Genomic DNA, 20,917 nt, shown 5'->3' with positions numbered 1-20,917 from the left:
TACCTGTCAGTAACCGTGGAGAACATCCCTCCATTTGAGCCTGTCTGTGAGATTAGACTGACGTCAGTGGCAAGATGCTACCCCCGTCTCAACGCGTCATTTCAGATGTCGGTATGCACAGCTGGTAGCATTAGCTCTGCTCACTTGACTAAAGTGGTGTCTGCCAGAATTCTCCACTGCAAAGTTGCTAAAATTCGCCACCGTAAAGTTCTTTTTGTAACGCCTGAGTATTTCGGTAGTTGGTGGAGAGCCTTTGAGACTGCGCATGTCCGGGTTCTGCTTAAACTTTTACGTCACTGGTTTTAGTATTCGTCCGTAGGTCTCTCCTGCAGCAATTACCACTTTGGGGTTCTAATGATAATTTGCTATTTCACTACTTTTTTCTACTTTCACTAATTAGAATTCTTCTATGCTCTTTATCTCTCATTGTTTTAAAATATTAAAGAACTTTAAAAAACATTTCTTGAAGGGTAGATTTGTTGGCAATGAATTCTCTACATTTTTGTTTGAGAAAGTATTTGCTTCTCCTCCCCATTTGAAGGATTTTTGATGGATATAGAACTCTGGATTGACAGGGGTTCTTTTTAAAATTTCAGCATTTTAAAGATGTCATACTATTTTTCTTTTTATTATATTGCATGGTTTCTGATGAGATCTGTTATAATTCTTATCTTGTGCCTGTGAATGTACTTATTTCTCTAGCTGTCTTCAAGACTTTTTGTCTTTTGTTTTCTGCAATTTGAATATATGAATAGGTATATCCAGTGTGTGCTTCTGTATTACATGTGTGTTTATATATATGTATCTGTACATATATGTATGTATGTAAATACATATATACAGTTATATAAAACTTGCTAGGTATTCTCCGAGCTTCTTGGACCTTCTTGGTTTCTGTCATTAATTTTGGAAGCTGTCAGCTGTTATTTCTTCAAAAATATCTTCTGCTCTGACCTCATTGTCTTCTGGGATTCCAGTTACTCATGACTAACCCATCTGACATTGTCCCAAAGCTCCTGGATGTGACGTTTTTCTTTTTCACTCTCATCTCTTTCCATTTTAGTTTGAGCAGTTTCTATCTTCAAGTTCATGGATTCTCTTCTTGGCTGCGGCAGTCGACTAGTAAGTCCGTTGAAGGCCCCATTCATCTCTGTTGCTGTGCTTTTTATTTCTAGCATTTCTAAGCATCCAAAGATTCTTATACTTTCCATCTCCCTACTGAAATTATCTATCTGATGTTGCCTGACGTCCACTTTTCCCTCTTGAATCTTTAACTTACCAGTGATGGTGATTTTAAATTCCCTGCAAGATATTTCTAACATTCGTTTCAGATCTGATAGTTGCTTTGTCCAGGAGAATGTTTTCTTTTCAAACTTTTTTTTGCTTGCCTCATAATTTTTTTCTTGAAAGCTGGGCATCTTGTGTATGCCAGTAGAGACTGAGGCAGAGGTTTTATGCCTAGACACCAGCTTGCCTTTCCTCCTGATAAATGCTTAGTGCGAATGCTTGAATTGATCCAGTTTGGAGTTGGGCGGGTTGGAGTCAGGAGGTTGGCTGTTGCTATGGTTACGCTCAGTGCTCCTCAGGCTGGCAGTCCTGCCGCAATGCCTTGTGTTTAGGATGAAACTCGATTTGCCGGGGCGAGGTCAGTTTGGTCCTGAAGCTTAGGTTTTCTCCTTGCAGCCTCCTGAGAGAGGGTCTCTTTGCTCTCTTGTGCTCCTAGCAGTGTGCTGTTGATACCTGTCGCCTGAAGCTTGTGAGCGTGGAGGGGGATGTTGGGAGCGTCTCAGACTCAGCCTTAGTTTCAGAAAGCCACCACCTCCTCGGATGTCAGGGGCACGCTCACCCCAGTCCTCCAGCCTGTCCCCTGCTTGGACTTTTTGGTGCAGCACAGACTCCTACCTCTCTTCCCAAAGCAGCCTGGATGGGAGGGGAGTTTGGGGGAGAATGGATACATGTATACATATGGCTGAGTCCCTTTGCTGTCCACCTGCAACTATCACAATATTGTTAATTGGCTGTACTCCAATATAAAATAAAAATTTTAAAAATAAAAGAAATTCCCTAGAGATGGGGACCCAGCTCTACCCCTACCCCCACCTCCCCACAGTGCCTCTTGCAGGGCAAAGTCCCTGGGGAGATGGGTTTATGATCAGAGGCTCCCAACAAGGGTTTTGCAGTACTCCGGGCTGCTGCCCTTTAAGAGTATTACAAAGTAATGGTTGAAGGTCTCTGGTTTTTGGAGCCACAGGAGCCCTAAGTCCAAAGCCTAGGGCTGCTGCTTATCACACTTTGGCCCTAGGGCACTCCTGGGATCTGAAAGGAAATATTTGGGTTTGCCGGCTGGAAGAAAAGTCAGCTCAACCTGGAGAGGGAGCCGCTTCTGGGTTCTGAGGCGGGTGGGGCACGGGTCAGGAGCCCAGACCTCCCCCGAGACCAGAGCGCTCCTCCCGGCTGTTCACCATCAGCCCGAGCACCCAGGCGAGGGGCAATCCCTCCCGGCCTCTGTCTCCTTCTGTCAAAAACAAGGAGGTTGGATGAGATGGTTCCTAAGGGTCCTCCCAGTCTGACGGCTTTCTGCTCAACAGTTCAGTTTTACCAGGCAGGGCTTTTCTGCTTTATCCTCTTTATGGGGCCCATCTTTCCTCCTCATTTCTGATAGTGCCACGTGGACACCATTCTTATCTTCTAAAAAACAACAGCTATCTCTTATAAACCCTGCTCTCATCCCCCGAATCTTCTGCGTTGAAGATCAACAGCCCTCGTTGGTAGCATGGACCACTTTAACAATATGCCAGGTAATCTCACTGGGTTTGTTACAATCTCACAAGGCAGGACCCAAGAGGATTAGACAGGAAAAGCCAGGTTTCATTATCTGGTCTAGAGTGTTTCTCCAGCCAAGAATCCAAGATGATGTTTACAATCCCTAAAGGTTAATTTCTTATTTCCTTTTTCTGTGAGCGCAGTAAGTACCTGTTTAATGAAGCACTCTACCCCAACACCCTTAATGAGCACTCACGTAATCTTTGTTAATAAAATGAGGCTTTATTAAATTTTCAATTTTAATAAATAGACAGTTGTTATCTCTGCAATGGGCCCCAAGCCCTGGTAAAAATGCAGTGGTCTCTGGGGCCGCTCAAAGGAACACGTTAAGGTCCAGTCTTCAGTGACAAGAGCGGACTATCCGCATCGCCTTGGTGCTGTTTAAAGGCCTGAAGCTGAATTTTATTTTCTTAACCACGCTGAGGTCCCACAGGCACCTCGGTCAAGCCTTAAGATCGTAAAAATAAAAGAACAGAGGAACAAAGACCGAGAAGCTGGCCTAAGGAGGAACGGTGATCTCCCTGGCCGCGGCCCAGACCCGGCTGCTCGGAAGGCAGCTCAGCAAAAAGCCCAGTCGCCTTCTGGACCAGTTCCCACCCTCCCTTGGCTGAAGCGCCTCGGAGGGGCTGTGAGTTCAGTCGCTTGGGGGCCCAGGGGAGAACTCGCATCTTCAGGATTTGTATTTCCAGCGAAGAACAGAGCAGTAGGAAACCGAGGCTTGAGTAAGCCGTCCCTCTCTTGGGTTCAAATCCTGGAGCAAGACGAGTCAGGAGACCACGGCCTGACTGCTTGTGTGGTTCACTTTTAAAGAGTGAATTTAGACTTAAGAATGAAGATGAGGAGAGAGGCATCGACGCTGCACGGTCCGCAGCCCTGGAAAGGGGCGGCCTGCTGGAGGAGTCTCTGAAGCCGCGCTCCAGGCGGGGAGGAGCAGCTCCGGAAGCGCCCGGCCGGGCCCGGCCGGGCCGCGCCCTGCGCTCCCGCTCCTACCTGTCGGCGCGGGTCTCCGCCAGCTTGCTGTTCATGATGGAGAAGGCGCCCACGCCCCCTGAGAACTCGTCGTCCACAGACGGCGTGCTCGCCCGGCGCGGGCGGCCGCTGGCCGCTTCGGACAGCTGCTTCTGGAGCACGGCCAGGGAGGCCTTGTTGGCCTCCAGGAAGTCCTTCATGGAGACCATCTCGCCCGAGAGGCGCCGCGCGCCCGAGCCGCCGTCCGTCTCCACGGAGCCGCGGCCCCCGCGGCCCGGCCCCACGGCGTTCCTGCGGGGCGGCCCGCCGCGCCCCCGGCCCCGCCGGCAGCCGCCGCCGGCCGCCCGGCCCAGGGCCCAGTTCACCGCCTGCCGGACGAGGATGGACACGACGTTGAACAGCGAGTAGAGGCAGCAGACCCCGGAGAGCAGGAGGACGAAGTTGGCCGCGCGGTAGAGGCCCCGGCCGTCGTAGCGCGCCTGCTGGCCGCTCACCAGGTCCCCGAAGCCGATGGTGCTGAAGGCCACGAAGCAGAAGTAGAGCGCGTCCAGGTAGCCCCAGCCCTCGGCCGCCGCGTACAGGGCGGCGGCCCCGCAGCACAGCCCCAGGGAGGCGGCGCCCAGGGCCAGCAGCACGACGCGCACCGACGGCTTCCCGTTCGCCGCCCGCCCCGGGCTCCCCGGCCGCCGGCCGCCGCACCATCTCGCGACGTGGGCGATGACGGTGATCAGGCGCTCCAGGAAGAGGTTGAAGAACAGGATGGTGCTGGAGCACCCGAGGAGGCCGTAGACGATCAGGAAGACCTTCCCGCCCACTGTCGCTGGAGTGGCCATCCCAAACCCTGCAGGAGACAGAAATCGGAGAGTGAGGGACGGCTTGGCCACGGATGGGGTCAGAGTCTTGGCCTTGATGGCCGGCAGAGGGGCTTCCCCGGTGGCTCAGCTGGTAGAGAATCCGCCTGCGATGCAGGAGACTCCGGTTCCATTGCTGGATTGGGAAGATCGGCTGGAGAAGGGAAGGGCAAGGCACTCCAGTATTCTTGGGCTTCCCTTGCGGCTCAGAGGGTAAAGAATCTGCCCGCAATGCGGGAGACCTGGCTTGATCCCTGGGTCGGGAAGATCCCCTGGAGAAGGGAAGGGCTACCCACTCCAGGGTTCTGGCCTGGAGAATTCCATGGACTGTATAGTCCATGAGGTTGCAAAGAGTCGGACACGACTGAGCGACTTTCACTTCAGAGAACCTAAAGAAACAGTTCTCTTGAAAATACTCCATCCCAGCCTTTCTAGGAATGAGAGGGGGAATTCCCACTTCCTTTTGAAGACATTAAGTGTTGTTCAGAGCTGGGCTGCTCAAAGCCTGTGTGGTGCGGCAGTGCAAATCAGAGAAAGACACCTCTTCCTCCAAGTGGGATCCAAGCCAGTGACAATGGCATGGTGATGAGAACGTGGGCTGCATTCCAGCCTCCCCTCCCAATTCTGCTAGATGTTCTTGTACAGTAGACAACTTGAACAACCATACTCAACAGACATTATTCAGAGGCTCTTAGAAAGGCTCATACAAAGGCTCATAGAAGAAGTCTTACAGAGACTCATGGGAATTCACTTACTCTAATAAACACTTATTGGCTGCCATTCCAGGAATTGGGACTAGAATGGTGGGAAAAGGCAGATCTGGTCCCGGCCTTGATGGAGCTCTCATATAGTGAAGTATTTATCCTGTGCTAAGTGTTGTGCTGGAGAAAGGACAGGGTCCTGTGGGAAATGCTAAGAGGAAACCACTCTCAGACTTAGGGTCTAGGAAGACTAAACAGAAGGCTAAGGGTTAGGCAGGCAGGCAAGGGTGTGCGCACACCCGTGTATGTGCTAGTGATGCTTCAGACAGAAACAGCGCGTGCCAGCAGATGTGGAAATCAACATTTTGCTCAAGATTTTCCCATCTTTTAAACAAAATTGTCATGCTTTGGGAGTGCTGAGGGATTGGTGGTTACAGTTTGATAAAATAAAGTCTCTCTTGTCTTTGTCTCTTCCTGTTCACAACTGTGACCTTCTTGACCTTTGTACTCCCACACACAGACATGTTATTAAGAATACCAATGGTAGGACAGTGGACATCACTAAGGAAAAGGAGAAACGGAAAAGAAACACACTCAGTACTTCTCACTCAGGGCCACTAAGCTTCGGCCCACCCTGAGGGACACCGATTCCTTCCAAGCAACTGATTCAGTAAACCTGAGGAGTCTTATGTGTTTGAGGGGACAGGCATCAAAGGCCTTTTGAAAAGAAAACCCAAAAAACATCATTTGAAAAGCAAGTCCTCACCATGCCGCCCTGGGTTCGGTTTTTTAACTTCAAATCAAACCTCGCTGTTTGCATAATCAAGTCCAGTCCCAAGCTGGGGCCCCCTCCTCAGGATCTCTTGGATTCACCCACAGTCCTCTTTCCTGGCAACAGCGTGCGGTCGTCAAACTAACGCTTTGCTTTGTTGCCATGGCTGAGCCCATGGCAGCCCCTAGAGCATCCCAGGACAGTCAGATCAGACCTCAGTCTGTGAGCTCCTGAGATTGTAACTGCTGCTCCCTGAGGGGGCGCCAAAGGGCCGCCTTTCCCAAACACCCGGACGCGCACACAGTGTTTAGTTTTCCAATTAAATTCAACTTTCCTTGCTCAGCGTGTTAGTTGCTCAGTCGTGTACAGCTCTCTGCGACCCCATGGACTGTAGCCCACCAGGCTCCTCTGTCCGTGGGATTCTCCAGGCAAGAAAACTAGAGTGGGTTGCCATGCCCTCCTCCAGGGATCTTCCTGACCCAGGGATCGAACCTGCATCTCCTGCATTGCAGGCAGATTCTTTACCACCTGAGCCACCAGGGAAGTCCTAAACTATATTACAGTAGCACATTAAGAGCGTATAGCTACTCCTTAGCATATCATTAATTCCTCCAAGAGGCTGGAGGAAGACACCGAATTCTAGCTTTTGAGCTGGATGGGATGGAGTGGAATGAACAGGATGGCCTGGTAAGGAAGGAGCAAGGGACTGGGGATAATCCCGCTGGCAGGCACAATCCTGGCCCGCGGTGGTAGAACGTCAGACCGTCATCTCTTCTCAGAACACTTGTTTTGAAAATTAAAGGTCCTCAGTGGCTCTTGGCAGCGTAGCTTTCATTATTAGACATCTTCGTTATGAGGTAAGGAAGTTCTATCTTTGTTGTCTTTTCTTTGTTAGTATCTTTAATTCTTATCCCCAAGCTTGAGGTGAATTGAGGCGGCTGAAGTAGTGGAGGATGAAGAAAAAACTGAGTTTACAGGCTGAACTGAGAGCGGTGGTTTTCCTCCCCAGTCCAAGGAACACCGCGGGGTCAGCGAGGCGCTGAGCGATCAGTTCCTGACCTAGGGACGAGGGGCACCTCCTCCAGCTCGGTGAATTCCTGAAACCAGCAAAGCTTGTGAACGTTTCCACACTAGGAAGATAATACAAAGGAAGCCTGGAGTCCTTACCTAAGGCTGTAAGGCTGGCAGGGCACCTCGGCTCTCTCCACTGAAACAGAACTGAGGCAACAGGCAGGAAAAAGGAGCAGTGTTTATCTGGGGCCATTGATTGACCCCACAACATTCCAGAAACTGGGTACAGTCACTGAATTTGGGAAGGGCCAGAAATAGGAGCAGGTGTATATATGGAGGGGTGAGGGGATACATTTGCCAATAATCAGAGGAGAACTTCCTTGTGTAACATAAGATTCAAAAGGGCAATGTTTTCTTGTACAGAATCTTCCTTTCTGGGCTGCCCCGGTGGCTCAGATGGTAAAGAATCTGCCCACAATGTGGGAGACCTGGGTTCCATCCCTGGTCGGGAAGATCCCCTGGAGGAGAGAATGGCAACCCACTCCAGTATTGTTGCCTGGAGAGTTCCACGGACAGAGGAGCCTGATAGGCTACAGTCCACGGGGTCACAAAGAGTCAGACATGACTGAGTGGCTTCACTTCCTGATGGTCCAGTGGTTAAGAATCCATCTTGCAATGCAAAGGACACCAGTTCGATCCTTGGCCCAGGAAGATCCCGCACGCCGCAGGGCGGTTGAGCCTGTGTGGCCCGACGACTGGGCCCTCAGCACAGCTACTGAAGCCCTCATGCCCTGAGTCTGTGTTCCACAACCAGAGAGGCCACTGCGCTGAGAGGTCTGCACACTCGCCACGAGTGGGGAAAGCCCTGCACGGCAGTGAAGACCCAGCACTGCCAACAATATGTAAGTGTTTAAAAAAAACTTCCTTCCTGATCCACAGAGGGCTTAATGATTTTCCTCTTGGAGAGCAGAGAAAAAGGAGTGAATAGTTGCTCCTGACCTGGCATACTGCAGTCCATGGGGTCGTTAAGAGTCGGACACAACCGAGCAACTGAACCACAACCACCACCAAAGGCAAGAGCAATAACTCACTGAGCATCTGTTAAGTTTGGGAACTGGCGCTAGGAGTCTGGGCCACACCAGGATTGGCTGGACAGGGTCCTTGGCCTCCAGGAGCCCGGCCTCCAGACTGGGACAGATAAACTGCTGCCCACAACACAAGGCAGGGTGAGGCCAGGGCTATAGGAAAGCACGATGGTGCTGCCCTGGCTTCAGGGTCCCGAATGCGGCCTTACTTGGGACAAATGCCTGTGATACACACAGGGACAGTGCTGAGGCCAGCTGACAAGCTTGAGAAGCTGATTTTTTTCTAATGAACGAGACTTCTAGTGATTCTATGACATGTTCCAGAGATTGACAGGTTGATTGATGGATTGAAGTATAATTGCTTTACAACACTGTGCTATTTCCTGCTGTTCAGCAAAGTGAGTCAGTTATACGTATACCTACATCCCCTCCTTTTTAGATCTGCTTCCCATTTCGGTCACCACAGGCCACTGGATAGAGTTCCCTGTGCTATACAGCAGGTTCTCATTGGTTATCTATTTTATACCTAGTATCACTCCCCACCTTGGTAACCAGGTTTGTTCTCTACATCTGAGACTATTTCTGCTTTGCAAATAAGTTCATCTACGCTATTTTCTGGGCTTTGCAGGCGGCTCAATGATAAAGAATCCACCTGCCAATGCAAGAGACATGGGTTCGATCCCTGGGTTGGGAACAGACCCTGCAGTAGGAAATTGCAACTCAGTCCAGTATTCTTGCCTGGAAAATTCTGTGGACAGTTCATGGGGGTTGCAAAGAGGTGGACATGACTGGCATGCACGCATACCATTTTTTGTAGATTCCACATGTAAGTGACAATATATTTTTCTCTTTCTGACTGACTTCAGTCTCTATGACAATCTCTAGGTCCAGCCACATCTCTGCAAATGGCATTCCTTTTTTCATTCCTTTTTATGGCTGAGTAATATATATGTATATATGTACCACATCATCTTTATCTATTCCTCTGTCAATTGTTCCAGGAATTTAAAATCTCTAGATTCTTTCTTGTTTGGCTGGCTTTAAAACATTCAGTTTTATGAAAGGAAGGATAATCTGTGACTTTTGATTACCTACCGAATTTTCTTGATCACTTTTTAATCAGCAAAAATAACAGAGGATGGCACAAGTGGTGGTGTTCACAGAAGCAACTGGAGACAGCTTCCCAGCGTTTGCAGTCAGAGGTGTTTCCATAGCTAAGCAACCAGAGACAGCTTCCCAGCGTTTGCAGTCAGAGGTGTTTCCATAGCTAAGCAACCAGAGACAGCTTCCCAATATTTGCAGTCAGAGCTGTTCCATAGCTAAGCAACCGGAGACAGCTCCCCAGCGTTTGCAGTCAGAGGTGTTTCCATAGCTAAGCAACCGGAGACAGCTTCCCAGCGTTTGCAGTTTGAGGTGTTTCCATAGCTTGTACTGCTCTCAGAGCTTACAAGTGTGTCAGCTAATAAGGCAGGCTTTTTCGTAGAAAGTCTCCACTTTTTTGAGCCCCGTGTTACTGGACAATTACGAATGCTTTGGATTGGAAATAAGCTTCAGGGCCTCCTTGGTGGGGAAAAGGACACAGGCATCATCAGAAGTCTGCTGGCTGCCAGGTATCACTGACTCCTCAAATCCACACCCACTCCCAGAGGTGAAGCCAAGTTAGAACCTAGGTCTGTCTTGTCTCCAGGCCCGTGACCTCGCACCTGAGTGCACTGCCGGGAAAGCCGCTGTCAGGCGCACACGCTGCACGTAGAACCGAGGGAGGGAAATGAGAGGAGCGTCTGGAGCCCCGAGCTTCACACAGACACCCACACGAGGGGCCGCCAAAGCCGACACAATCGGGGAGCGGCTGACATCAGACGCTGAAACCCGCCGTCCTCACTGACTCAGACACACAGCTGAATGTACGTGTGCTCCTCGCAACATGTGATGCCATTAAATCGGTGTTGAAAACCACCCCATGCATTTGGTCCCTTTGTGTTTCATAGACACATACATGACATTGATTGTCAGAGGGGGTGCTTTTCAGCATACAGTTTCATCCCTGAGCTTCAAGTCTGAGATCATGGGGTTTGTGTCCAGCCCCCGAGTCTGGGAGCAGACGGCACAGCTGATCAGGGGTCAAGGGCGCAAGTGTGGTCTGGAGGCCGAGGCGAGGGCTCGCCTGGCAGGCTGCTTCCATCTGGCCCCCTTGACTATTCCAGATCTGTTTCTGATGTGACTGCAACCTGCAGGGCGGCTCCGGATCCTGGGTGTGTCCTTGGGGTCAGGAAGGAAGCAGCAGGCTTGGCCAGGGGCCCAACAACCCCCCCAGAGCCCTTCACCTAGACCACGAAGACAGAGCAAGACCTGCCATCTCCCGCCCTTTTGTGCACATACTAAATATTCTTTCAAAAACTTAAGGTGAAAAATAAAAAAGTTTCACACTGTACTTTTCAAATATACATAAAGGCAGAGAGAAGACGACAATGAACTCTCGTTCCCTGGTTTCGGCAGCTGTCAACATCTTGCCAATCATGTTTCTCTTATCCCAGCCCACCCCTTTTATTTGCTGGAGTTTTTAAAAGTATTGATAAACCATAGACAGCATGCCATCTCATCCATTAATGATGATGCATCTGTAACTGACGGGGACTTTATTTTCCCGATGTAAGCACTATGTCATTATCCACCTAACAAGATGAACACCGACTCCTGAACACTGAATAATGCCCAGTCCATATTCGAGTCTCTCAAAACTACATGTTTACAGACCATGTGTTTGAATCAGGATCCTAATGAGGTCCGTGCAGTATACCTTTTAAGTCTCTTTCATTTGTTAACAGTCTCCCTTCCAATTTTTCTTTTTCTTATGTCACTGAGTTGTTGATCAAATGTGTCCTGTAGACTTTCATCATAATTTTTTCTAGAAGCATTTGGGGGAAAATGTGTATTATGCGAGTGCCCTCAGATGCAGTAGCAAATATCAAGCACTGCATGGAAACCTACAAGTTAGCATAAATTGTCTAGAAAGCAACTTGAGAATATGTATCAGACATCTTAAAAATATTTATATCCTTTTATTTATATGTTTTTTTAAGGAATATATCTTCAAAACTATCAGAAATGTGACTAATTATGTACACTGATGTCACCCTGTCTTTACTTTTAACAATGAAAATCTTTAGGAACCTAAATGGCAGATAACAGGGCAACCACTCAATAAAAGTAGCCATGAAGATGAAGCCATTAAAATTACATATACACAACAGAACTAAAACAAGTAATTCAAAAATCTATATGAAACCAGAAAAGACAGAGAATTGCCAAAGCAGTCCTGAGGAAAAAGAACAAAGCAGGATGCAAAATCCTTCCAGACTTCAGACAATCCTGCAAAGCTACAGTAATCAAACAGAGAGGTCCCTGCACAAAAGCACACATGTGGACCAGTGGAGCAGAACAGAAAGCCGGAAATAAACCCACACACCTATGGCCAATCAATCTTTGACAAACGAGGCAAGAATACACAGTGGGGAAAACACAGTTTCTTCAGCAGGTGGTGCTAGGAAACTTGACAGCCGCGCCTAAACCAATGAGGCTAGAACGCGCTCACGGCGCCCACGAAGGTAAACTCGGACCAATGAGGCTGGAACGCTCTCACGGCGCACACGAAGGTAAACTCAGATGGCTTAAGATTAAATACGAGACATGACACCATAAAGCTCCTAAAAGAGAAAACAAGCAAAACACTCTCTGACATAAATCGTGGCAATGTTTTCTTAGATCAGTCTCCCAAGGCAATAAAAATAAAAGCAAAAATAAACGAATGGGACCTAATCAAATTTATGAGCTTTTGCACAGCAAAGGAAACCATAAACAAAGTGAAACGACTGTCTACGAGGAAATAACACAGATGATGTGACCAGGAAGGGCTTAGTTTCCGAAACATACAAACAGCTCATACAACTCAGTAGTCAAAAAGCAACCCAGTTGAAAAATTGGCAGAAGAAATAAGTAGACATTCCTGCAAAGAAAACATGCAGGTGGCCAACAGAAGCACAAAGACAGCACGGAGGTTCCTCAGGAGACTGAAAACACAGCTGCCGTGTGGCCCAGCGATCCTGCTCCTGCGCGTGTATCTGGACGAAACCGTGGTTTGAAAAGATACCTGCATGCCGGTATTCACAGCAGCTCTGTTCACAATTCACAACCTAAACGTCCATCAACAGATGAATGGATAAAGAAGATGTGGTCCATAGAAATAGTGGGAAACTAGTCAGCCATCAAAAAAAATGTTATCTGCAGCAACATGGGTAGACCCAGAGATGCTCATACGAAGTGAAGTAAATCAGAAAGAGAGAGAGAGACAATTACCACGCGACATCACTTACATGTGAGACCTAAAACGTGATGCAAATGAGTTTATCCATGAAACGAGCAGACTCATAGAGAACAGACTGGTGGTTGTCAAGGGGAAGGGGGTGCGAGAGGAATGGAGTAGGGTGTGGGGTCAGCGGGCGCCAAGTGGTACATGTAGAATGGAGAAACAGGAGTCCTACCGTATACCACGGGAAACTGTTCACCACCCTGTAATAGACCATAGTGGAAAATATGGAAAAAGAATATATACCCACATATGTGTAACTGAATCACTATGCTATACAGCAGAAACTAACACACCATAAACAACTATCCTTCAATAAAATAAAATTTAAAAAACTCCATACATATGATATACACATACATTATGTACAAAATAAACTAGAAGGATATATACATAGGGAATATAGGCAATATTCTATAATAACTATAAATGGAGTATAACCTATAAAAATTATGAATCACTATATTGTACACCAGTAATTTATATTGCACATCAACTATACTTCAATTAAAAAATTACATGGACACCTATGGCTGATTCATGTTGAGGTTTGACAAAAAACAACAAAATTCTGTAAAGTAATCATCCTTCAATTAAAAAATAAATTAATTTAAAAAATTACATGTACAAAAAATTTTTAACGACTAGGGAAAATGTTAAATGGAAAAAAGCAGAGCCAAGATGTGTCTACAGAAAGACTCTAGTCTGGACCATCTTCACTGATTATTTGTTGGATGAAAGAATAAACTTCACAAAATACATTTATACAGTTCTATATATTGTAGCAGTTAACGTGTTTTTCGATGCCAGTAACAAGAAATCATAAATAAGGGTGGCTTAAACATGAAGGGGATGTGTTATCTCATAGAACATGACATTGGAGACAGGGCAGCTCTAGGAACAGTTAAGTAGGTGGCTTTGGAACATGATCTATGAGCCAAAATCATTTCACCCTTTCTGACTGGCTCCAACAACGTGTCGGCTAGTCTCCTGATGCCAGCAGCTTCAGGAATCACCTCCTCACACACCCGTGTACAGAGTCAGCACGTGTTTTGCTCCTACCTTGTTTACATCTTTGTCAGAGCAGAGAAGCCTTTCCAGAAACCCCTTGGCAAAATTTCCATTGTATACCATTAAGCAGCAACAAGTCACAAGCCCGCTTCTCGAACTAGTTACCTACAGAAGCAGTGGATTTCTTCTTTGACGGGCTGGGGTTTACCAGCGCCCCCGAAAAAGAGATGGGCCCCAGAACCAACAATGTCTGCCACATACAGAGAAAAAACAAACAGAAAGAGACAAAAGTCTTAATCAGGTCTTTTTAGGGTGGTGATCATATGGGTGATGTAATTGTTTCTTAATGTTTTATATCTTTCATCACTTTTTTTTTAAGCCTACAGCACCCAGTGTGGTAGGCCATGGGTTTGTTGTTGTTTTTTTTTAATCTTTAATTACTTTTAAACTGAGAAAAACATGTTAAAATATTTTGAAAATATTCTGGGACATTTCTTCAGATTGCATATAAACATCTGCCCAGAAGAAGCATTCCTCTTGATTTATCTCATTACACTAAGACTTTGATTTGAATAAATGTCTTCATAATCTTTTTGATTTAGAAATGCCTCTTTGTGTGGGATGAAAGGAGTTTGTGGATTTTTTTTTCCCCAAAAGACCCTTCAATTAAAGGGACCCATCCCTTCAACTTGGGCGGGGCGGGGCGGGGCTCCAATGGCGGAAGTCTGAAGGGTCTCACCAGGCACACGGTCTCTACCCAGACTACGGAACCACAACTGTTAGAGCGGAAAGGGACTTCACAGCTTCCACATCCAGGCGTTTGTGTTACAGGCGAGGAGACTGCGGCCACTGGGCCAGGCAGCCTTCTGAGTGGTGGCGGCTTGGCCTGAGCCAGAGTCCCATCCAGACCGCCCTTCCTTACCCTTGTTGCCTGGGTCAGCTGTTCCAAAGGCGGTTTTGAACAAACTGCTCCCAGGCCTGCAAGTACTCGAGGGGAGGAAGCCTCCTTCCCTTTCCCATGAACCCTGGGGGACTGAGAGACTTGCTCTGATCAACAGAACGTGGTAGAAGGGAGGCTGCAGCAGTTCCAGGCTTAAATGGCAAGAAGCCCCCAAACTTTGTCTTTCCCTCCCAGGACCTCTGAGCCACCGTGTAGGAAGTGTGACCCCTTAGCTGCAGAAAGGGGCCCGGCCTCAGCCATCCCAGCCTCCCCAGATGCTGAGTGAAGTCTCTCGGACCTTCAGCCCCAGCCGCGCTCCCAGTTGAGTGCCGTGCATGAGTCATACCAGCCTATACCTCGTGGAACCAAAGAAGGTGCAGCTGAGCCCAGCAGATCCACACAATTGAGAAACGTCCCAAGTTGTTTAAAGTGAAAGAAAGTGAAGTCGCTCAGTCGTGACGCGACCCCATGGACTGTAGCCTATCAGGCTTCTCCGTCCATGGGATTTTCCAGGCAAGAGTACTGGAGTGGGGTGCCATTTCCTTCTCCAGGGGATCTTCCCGACGTAGGGATCAAACCCGGGTCTCCCGCATTGCAGGCAGGCGCATTTACCCTCTGAGCCACCAGGGAAGCCTCCCAAGTTGTTTAAGCTGCTGTCAATCCTTTGGGGTGGTTTGCGACACAGCCGGAGATAACGGAAGGTCTTCTCTCGGGGACTTGCCATTTTTCCCCAGGCGTCTTCTCTCCTCTGTTTGCCCTCCAGCTCCTCTCTCCATTCTTCACTGATAATTGGCTATAAGGGACTCACAGGAACTTCAAGAGGAGGCCCGCAAGGGATTTGGCATTTAATAGAAAGTCCACCCGGTAATCAAGCAAGTTGTTGGATCTTCTTAACGTTAAGGAACAGACACGAGCTGAGGGCAATGGGGGGGTGGGCTGGGGAGGTCATTCTTCGGTTGACACCCTTTGGTTGTTTCCAGTTTGGGGTTGTTACGAACAGTGTTTCTACAGACATCCTGGGACATGTCTTCTGGTGAACAGAGTGCCCATTTCTCTTGCATACATTTACTTAGGAGGGGAACTGATGACTCCCAGGACCTACATGTGTTCGGCAGAGTGGAAGCGCTGATCCAGCCTGCCCGCAGCAGTGTTTGAGTTCCCGGTTCCTCATAGTCTGGCCAGTGTAACCATGCTGGCGGGTACGCAGTGGTTTAAATAGCACCTCCTTGATGTCTGCAAAGTTGAGCAGCTTTTCATTCGTCTCGTGGTCACTTGGACACCCTCTTGAGGACCTGTTCAATGATTTTGTCCTTCCCTTTCGGGTTGTTGACTTCCAGGTGACAGAAATAATGGCGCGGCAGCCTCCAGGGCCGCTGCAGGCCCGCCAGGCTTGCTTGGCACACTTACTCACACGGGGGTGCTGGCTTCCACGCAGGCTGTTTGGCCACCCTTGGAGCTTGCCCAGCACCCACTTCTGCAATGGCGAATTACTTCTCACATTCCCCATGCTACCCAGTGTTCCCTCTGGCGTAGAAGTTCATAACAATATTCATAGTGCTAAACAGTCACCTCCCGAGAACAGGAGAGACAACTGCTATTTGATGACTAACTGCCTCCAGGGTGTAAACCGAGGCTAACTTACACAACCCACTCTTGCCTGTCTGTAGTGAAGTGTTTAATGATAAAGGGCCACTCAAACCGTATAATAATACCAGAAACGGCTACTATTAACACCCTGGTCAGGATTTTTATTTGACAAGCCAGTCTGAACCCTCTAACGGGAAGCTGTGGTTGTGTACCAAATGCTGACACACCACGTAGGAAAGAAATAACTTCTATTTACCTCCCACTGAGTCACCCCTGTACTCAGGCAAAGGAGCAAGAGGATAACGCCAAGTCCTCTTTGAAGACTTTCTAAAACGTTTGAAAGTCACTCCTTTCCTGTGCCAAACGCTGTTCGTTGAGTTCTGCAAGATGAATTCTTCTGCCAAACAAGTCTCTTTGCCTCCATGGGATTTCACATGTCACCATGTTTGCGGTCACCCTAGTCTTCCTTATACAAACTGAAAAGGCAGCCCCTGTTAACTACTGAAGTCTAGCTAAGCCTGTCTCTCCTTTGGCTTGGTTCTTGCTTTACAACTGGCCACTGGAAAATGACCAAGAAGGGATGATGGGACACAGAACTGGCTTTCTCCGGCTTCTGTGAGGTTTCCTTCCTGGTCTGGCCTTGTCCCCTGTGGCTCCTGTGTGTGAAATAAATCACAGCTGCTCTGCACAGCCTCAGCTGAAGCTCCAATGCTTGGGCCACCTGATGGGAAGAGCTGACTCACTGGTAAAGACCCTGATGCTGGGAAAGATTGAGGGCAGGAGGAGAAGGGGACGACAGAGGATGAGATGGCTGGATGGCATCACCGACTCGATGGACGTGGGTTTGAGTAAACTCCAGGAGATAGTGAAGGACAGGGAGGCCTGGCGTGCTGCAGTCCATGGGGTGGCAAAAAGTGGGATACAACTTAGCGATCAAACAACAGCGACAAAATGCTGTGGAAGTCGGTAACTGCATCGTTTACAGTGATGTCGTTGACATCTAGTGGTGAGAAAAACAATGGAAGTAAGGTGGTTTTAGGAATTTCCTCCTCCATTCTATGACCTACTGCTTTAGGAGTCCTACCCAAGGGTTACACCTCTCTGGGTCCTTAAGCACAGGGCCGCTTGACTGTTCCCTCCAGCTCCTTGAGGCGGGCAGAACAGTGTCCAGTGAGGATGAGACAGATGCTGGCGGTTCACACTGTGGTCCAGCACGGTGCTGAGCGCTTTACACGGAAGTGCTTCTTCAATCCTCATCCACCCTTGCGAAGTAGGAATATCATTTCCTGCCTGAGTAAAGAATCTGCCTGCAGTGCAGGAGACCCCAGTTCGATTCCTGGGCTGGGAAGATCCACTGGAGAAGGGAAAGGCTACACACTCCAGGATTCTGGCCTGGAGAATTCCATGGACTGTATAGTCCATGGGGTCGCAAAGAGTCAGACACGACTGAGTGACTTGCACTTTCGCTTTCCTGACACATGAGAAATCTGAAGCACCCAGAGGTTAAGAAAGTTGCTGAAAGTGACTCAGCACACCAGTTAGGGTCTGGGTCCTAGTGCTGACTATGAGCGCCCTAAGTGTGCGATGGCCACACCTTATTCTGGTTGTCCCTTTGGTAAAATGAGGGTAGGATGGCCGGAATATACTCTAAGGAACTTCAAATTCAAATATGCTGTGATTCAGGAGGGCAGGGCATGAATCTGAGCTCATTCTGCTGTGTTCGACCACCCCAGGATTCTGCGGTGAGCTCACCTTAGGCATCCACAGCTCTCCTTCTACCAGTCGCGTGGGTGAACCTGTCGTCTACCTGTTGGTTACATTTCTCAACCACAAAGACATCACAGCTGATTTCAAGTGTTTCATAAGCACCAAGGAGGCCAAAGGGATGCTCAGCATCCACCTGCAATAGATGCGCTCGTGGACTCCAAAGTCAGGCAACCTTCCTAAAGTTAAGCACACTTTTTTTTTTTTTTTTTTTAGTTAACTTCTTCTTTTTTTTTTTTTTTATATAAATTTATTTATTTTAGTTGGGGGCCAATCACTTCACAACATTGCAATAGTTTTTGCCATACATTGACATGAATCAGCCATGGGTTTACATGTGTTCCCCCTCCTGGATCCCCCACCCACCTCCCTCCCCATCCCATCCTTCTGGATCATCCCATTGCCCCGGCCCTGAGCCCTTGTCTCATGCATCGAACATGGAATGGTGTTCTGTTTCACATATGATAATATACATGTTTCAATGCCATTCTCCCAGAACGTCCCACCCTCACCTTCTCCCTCAGAGTCCATAAAATTGTTCCATGCATCTGTGTCTCTTATTCTGTCTCGCATATAGGGTTATCGTTACCATCTTTCAAATTCCATATATATGCATTAGTATACTGTATTGTTGTTTTTCTTTCTGGCTTACTTCACTCTGTATAATGGGCTCCAGTTTCATCCATCTCAGTAGAACCGATTCAAATGTATTTTTTTTAATGGCTGAGTAATATTCCATTGTGTATATGTACCACAGCTTCCTTATCCATTCGTCTGCTGATGGACATCTAGGTTGCTTCCATGTCCTGGCTATTGTAAACAGTGCTGCGATGAACATTGGGGTACACGCGTCTCTTTCAATTCTGGTTTCCTCGGTGTATATGCCCAGCAGTGGGATTGCTGGGTCATATGGCAGTTCTATTCCCAGTTTTTTAAGGAATCTCCACACTGTTCTCCATAGTGGCTGTACTAGTTTGCATTCCCACCAACAGTGTAAGAGGGTTCCCTTTTCTCCACACCCTCTCCAGCATTTATTGCTTGTAGACTTTTGGATAGCAGCCATTCTGACTGGTGTGAAATGATACCTCATTGTGGTTTTGATTTGCATTTCTCTAATAATGAGTGATGTTGAGCATCTTTTCATGTGTTTGTTAGCCATCTGTATGTCTTCTTTGGAGAAATGTCTGTTTAGTTCTTTGGCCCATTTTTTGATTGGGTCGTTTATTTTTCGGGAATTCAGCTGCAGAAGTTGCTTGTATATTTTTGATATTAATTGTTTGTCTGTTGCTTCATTTGCTATTATTTTCTCCCATTCTGAAAGCTGTCTTTTCACCTTGTTTATAGTTTCCTTTGTTGTGCAAAAGCTTTTAATTTTAATTAGGTCCCATTTGTTTATTTTTGCTTTTATTTCCAATATTCTAGGAGGTGGGTCATGGAGGATCCTGCTGTGATTTATGTCGGAGAGTGTTTTGCCTATGTTTTCCTCTAGGAGTTTTATTGTTTCTGGTCTTACGTTTAGATCTTTAATCCATTTTGAGTTTATTTTTGTGTACGGTGTTAGGAAATGTTCTAGTTTCATTCTTTCACAAGTGGTTGACCAGTTTTCCCAGCACCACTTGTTAAAGAGATTGTCTTTTCTCCATTGAATATTCTTGCCTCCTTTGTCGAAGATAAGGTGTCCATAGGTGCGTGGGTTTATCTCTGGACTTTCTATTTTGTTCCATTGATCTATATTTCTATCTTTGTAAGCACACTTTTAGAATGTGCTATTTTTAGGATGATGACTCCTCTCTCATTTCGTTAAACAGTAAAGCATCCTTAACAAAAGATTATGATCTTATGTGTAGTAAATACCAAACTACTCTCCAAGTAACTCTGAACTAAGGGTCATTTCTACACTCTTTAGCAATAAGTAGTTCATATGTCAAAAGTAAACAACTCATGTCCTGACTATAAAAGCAGAACACAAGGATGTGACCAAAGAAAGCGTTCTTCAAATCATTTGCATTACCTCTAAGTCACAGTGAGTTTTGTCCTCAGAAGGTAACAGAATTGGCCTCATGGGAATCAGACTCTGTCAGCTCCCAAAGAGGAGTTTTACAAATTCCATGTTCCTGAGAGATCCACGGAGCCCTGGGGGCATCAGTTCTGTGTTTAATGCTGTCCCAAGCTCCCTTCCTCCTCACAAACCTCTAGCTAGTGTGACAGCTGGAGTAAATGCCATCATTATTTCTGATTTTACCCTCATTTTCAAAGGGGAAAGTCGTTGAATTTACTTATCTCAAGTAGGTGTCCCAATTCCAGGGCTTCTTAATTTTGAAATCATGAAACTACCCCTTAAAAGCCAGCACCTATAATTATGTTCTCTCGTGAACAAAACTGCCCTCCCCCAGACTTCAAGAAATGGAGCAATTAAGTAGAATGTTAGCACAACACAGGCGGTGACTGATGGAAGGTGTTTTTCTTCAACATGAGTGAGAGCATCTGGCTGCAAGATGTTTTGAGGCATTAAGAAAATGTGTGTGTGTGCACACGTGTGCATGTGTGTGCTCAGTTGCTCAGTTGTATCCAGCTCTTTGGGAGCCCATGGACCGTAGCCCACTAGGCTCTTCTGTCCTCGGGATTTTTCAAGCAAGAATACTGGAGTGGGTTGCCATTTCCTCCTCCAGGGGATCTTCCTGACCCAGGGATCTGACCTGCATCTCCTGCGTCTCTACGTTGGCAGGCAGATTCTTTCCCACTGAGCCACCTGGAAAGCCCTTATTAGATAAAGCACAAGCAAACCCACCTGCCTTTGTGAATTTCTTGCAGCTGAGGAGAGGGCCGCCAGGTTCCCTGGAGTGGCGGCAGCTGCTGTACCCAATACTGATGCCCACCTGCTCTGTGCGACCTGGATGGCTTCCAGCCCACCTTCTCGACACCTCCCTCTTCCCACAGCAGCAGCCTCTGAGCTCCTTTAAAGGGTCCTAGTGCTTCCAGAAATCTAGGGTGAAAGTCAAAGACCTGCAGAATATTGCTGTCTCTCTCACCTTTGAGGGGC

General features: G+C 47.5%; 1 protein-coding gene across 1 annotated transcript in view; it reads right to left on the bottom strand.

The window, feature by feature from the left end:
• Positions 1-3,025: 3,025 nt before the first annotated feature.
• The window catches only part of KCNK13 (potassium two pore domain channel subfamily K member 13), a 93,950-nt gene continuing 76,058 nt past the window's right edge, over positions 3,026-20,917 (bottom strand). Inside the window, exon 2 of the mRNA XM_081510873.1 lies at positions 3,026-4,633. Coding sequence (XP_081366999.1) covers positions 3,810-4,633 — 824 coding nt within the window. The 3' untranslated portion in view covers positions 3,026-3,809. The remainder of the gene's footprint in view (positions 4,634-20,917) is intronic.

This window comes from Giraffa tippelskirchi, chromosome 7 (genome assembly GCF_054371585.1).
Source record: "Giraffa tippelskirchi isolate mGirTip1 chromosome 7, T2T-mGirTip1v1.2.pri, whole genome shotgun sequence".
Lineage (NCBI taxonomy): Eukaryota > Metazoa > Chordata > Mammalia > Artiodactyla > Giraffidae > Giraffa > Giraffa tippelskirchi.
The sequence above is the reverse complement of the archived record's forward strand: the minus strand, read 5'-3'. Positions and strand labels throughout refer to the sequence as shown.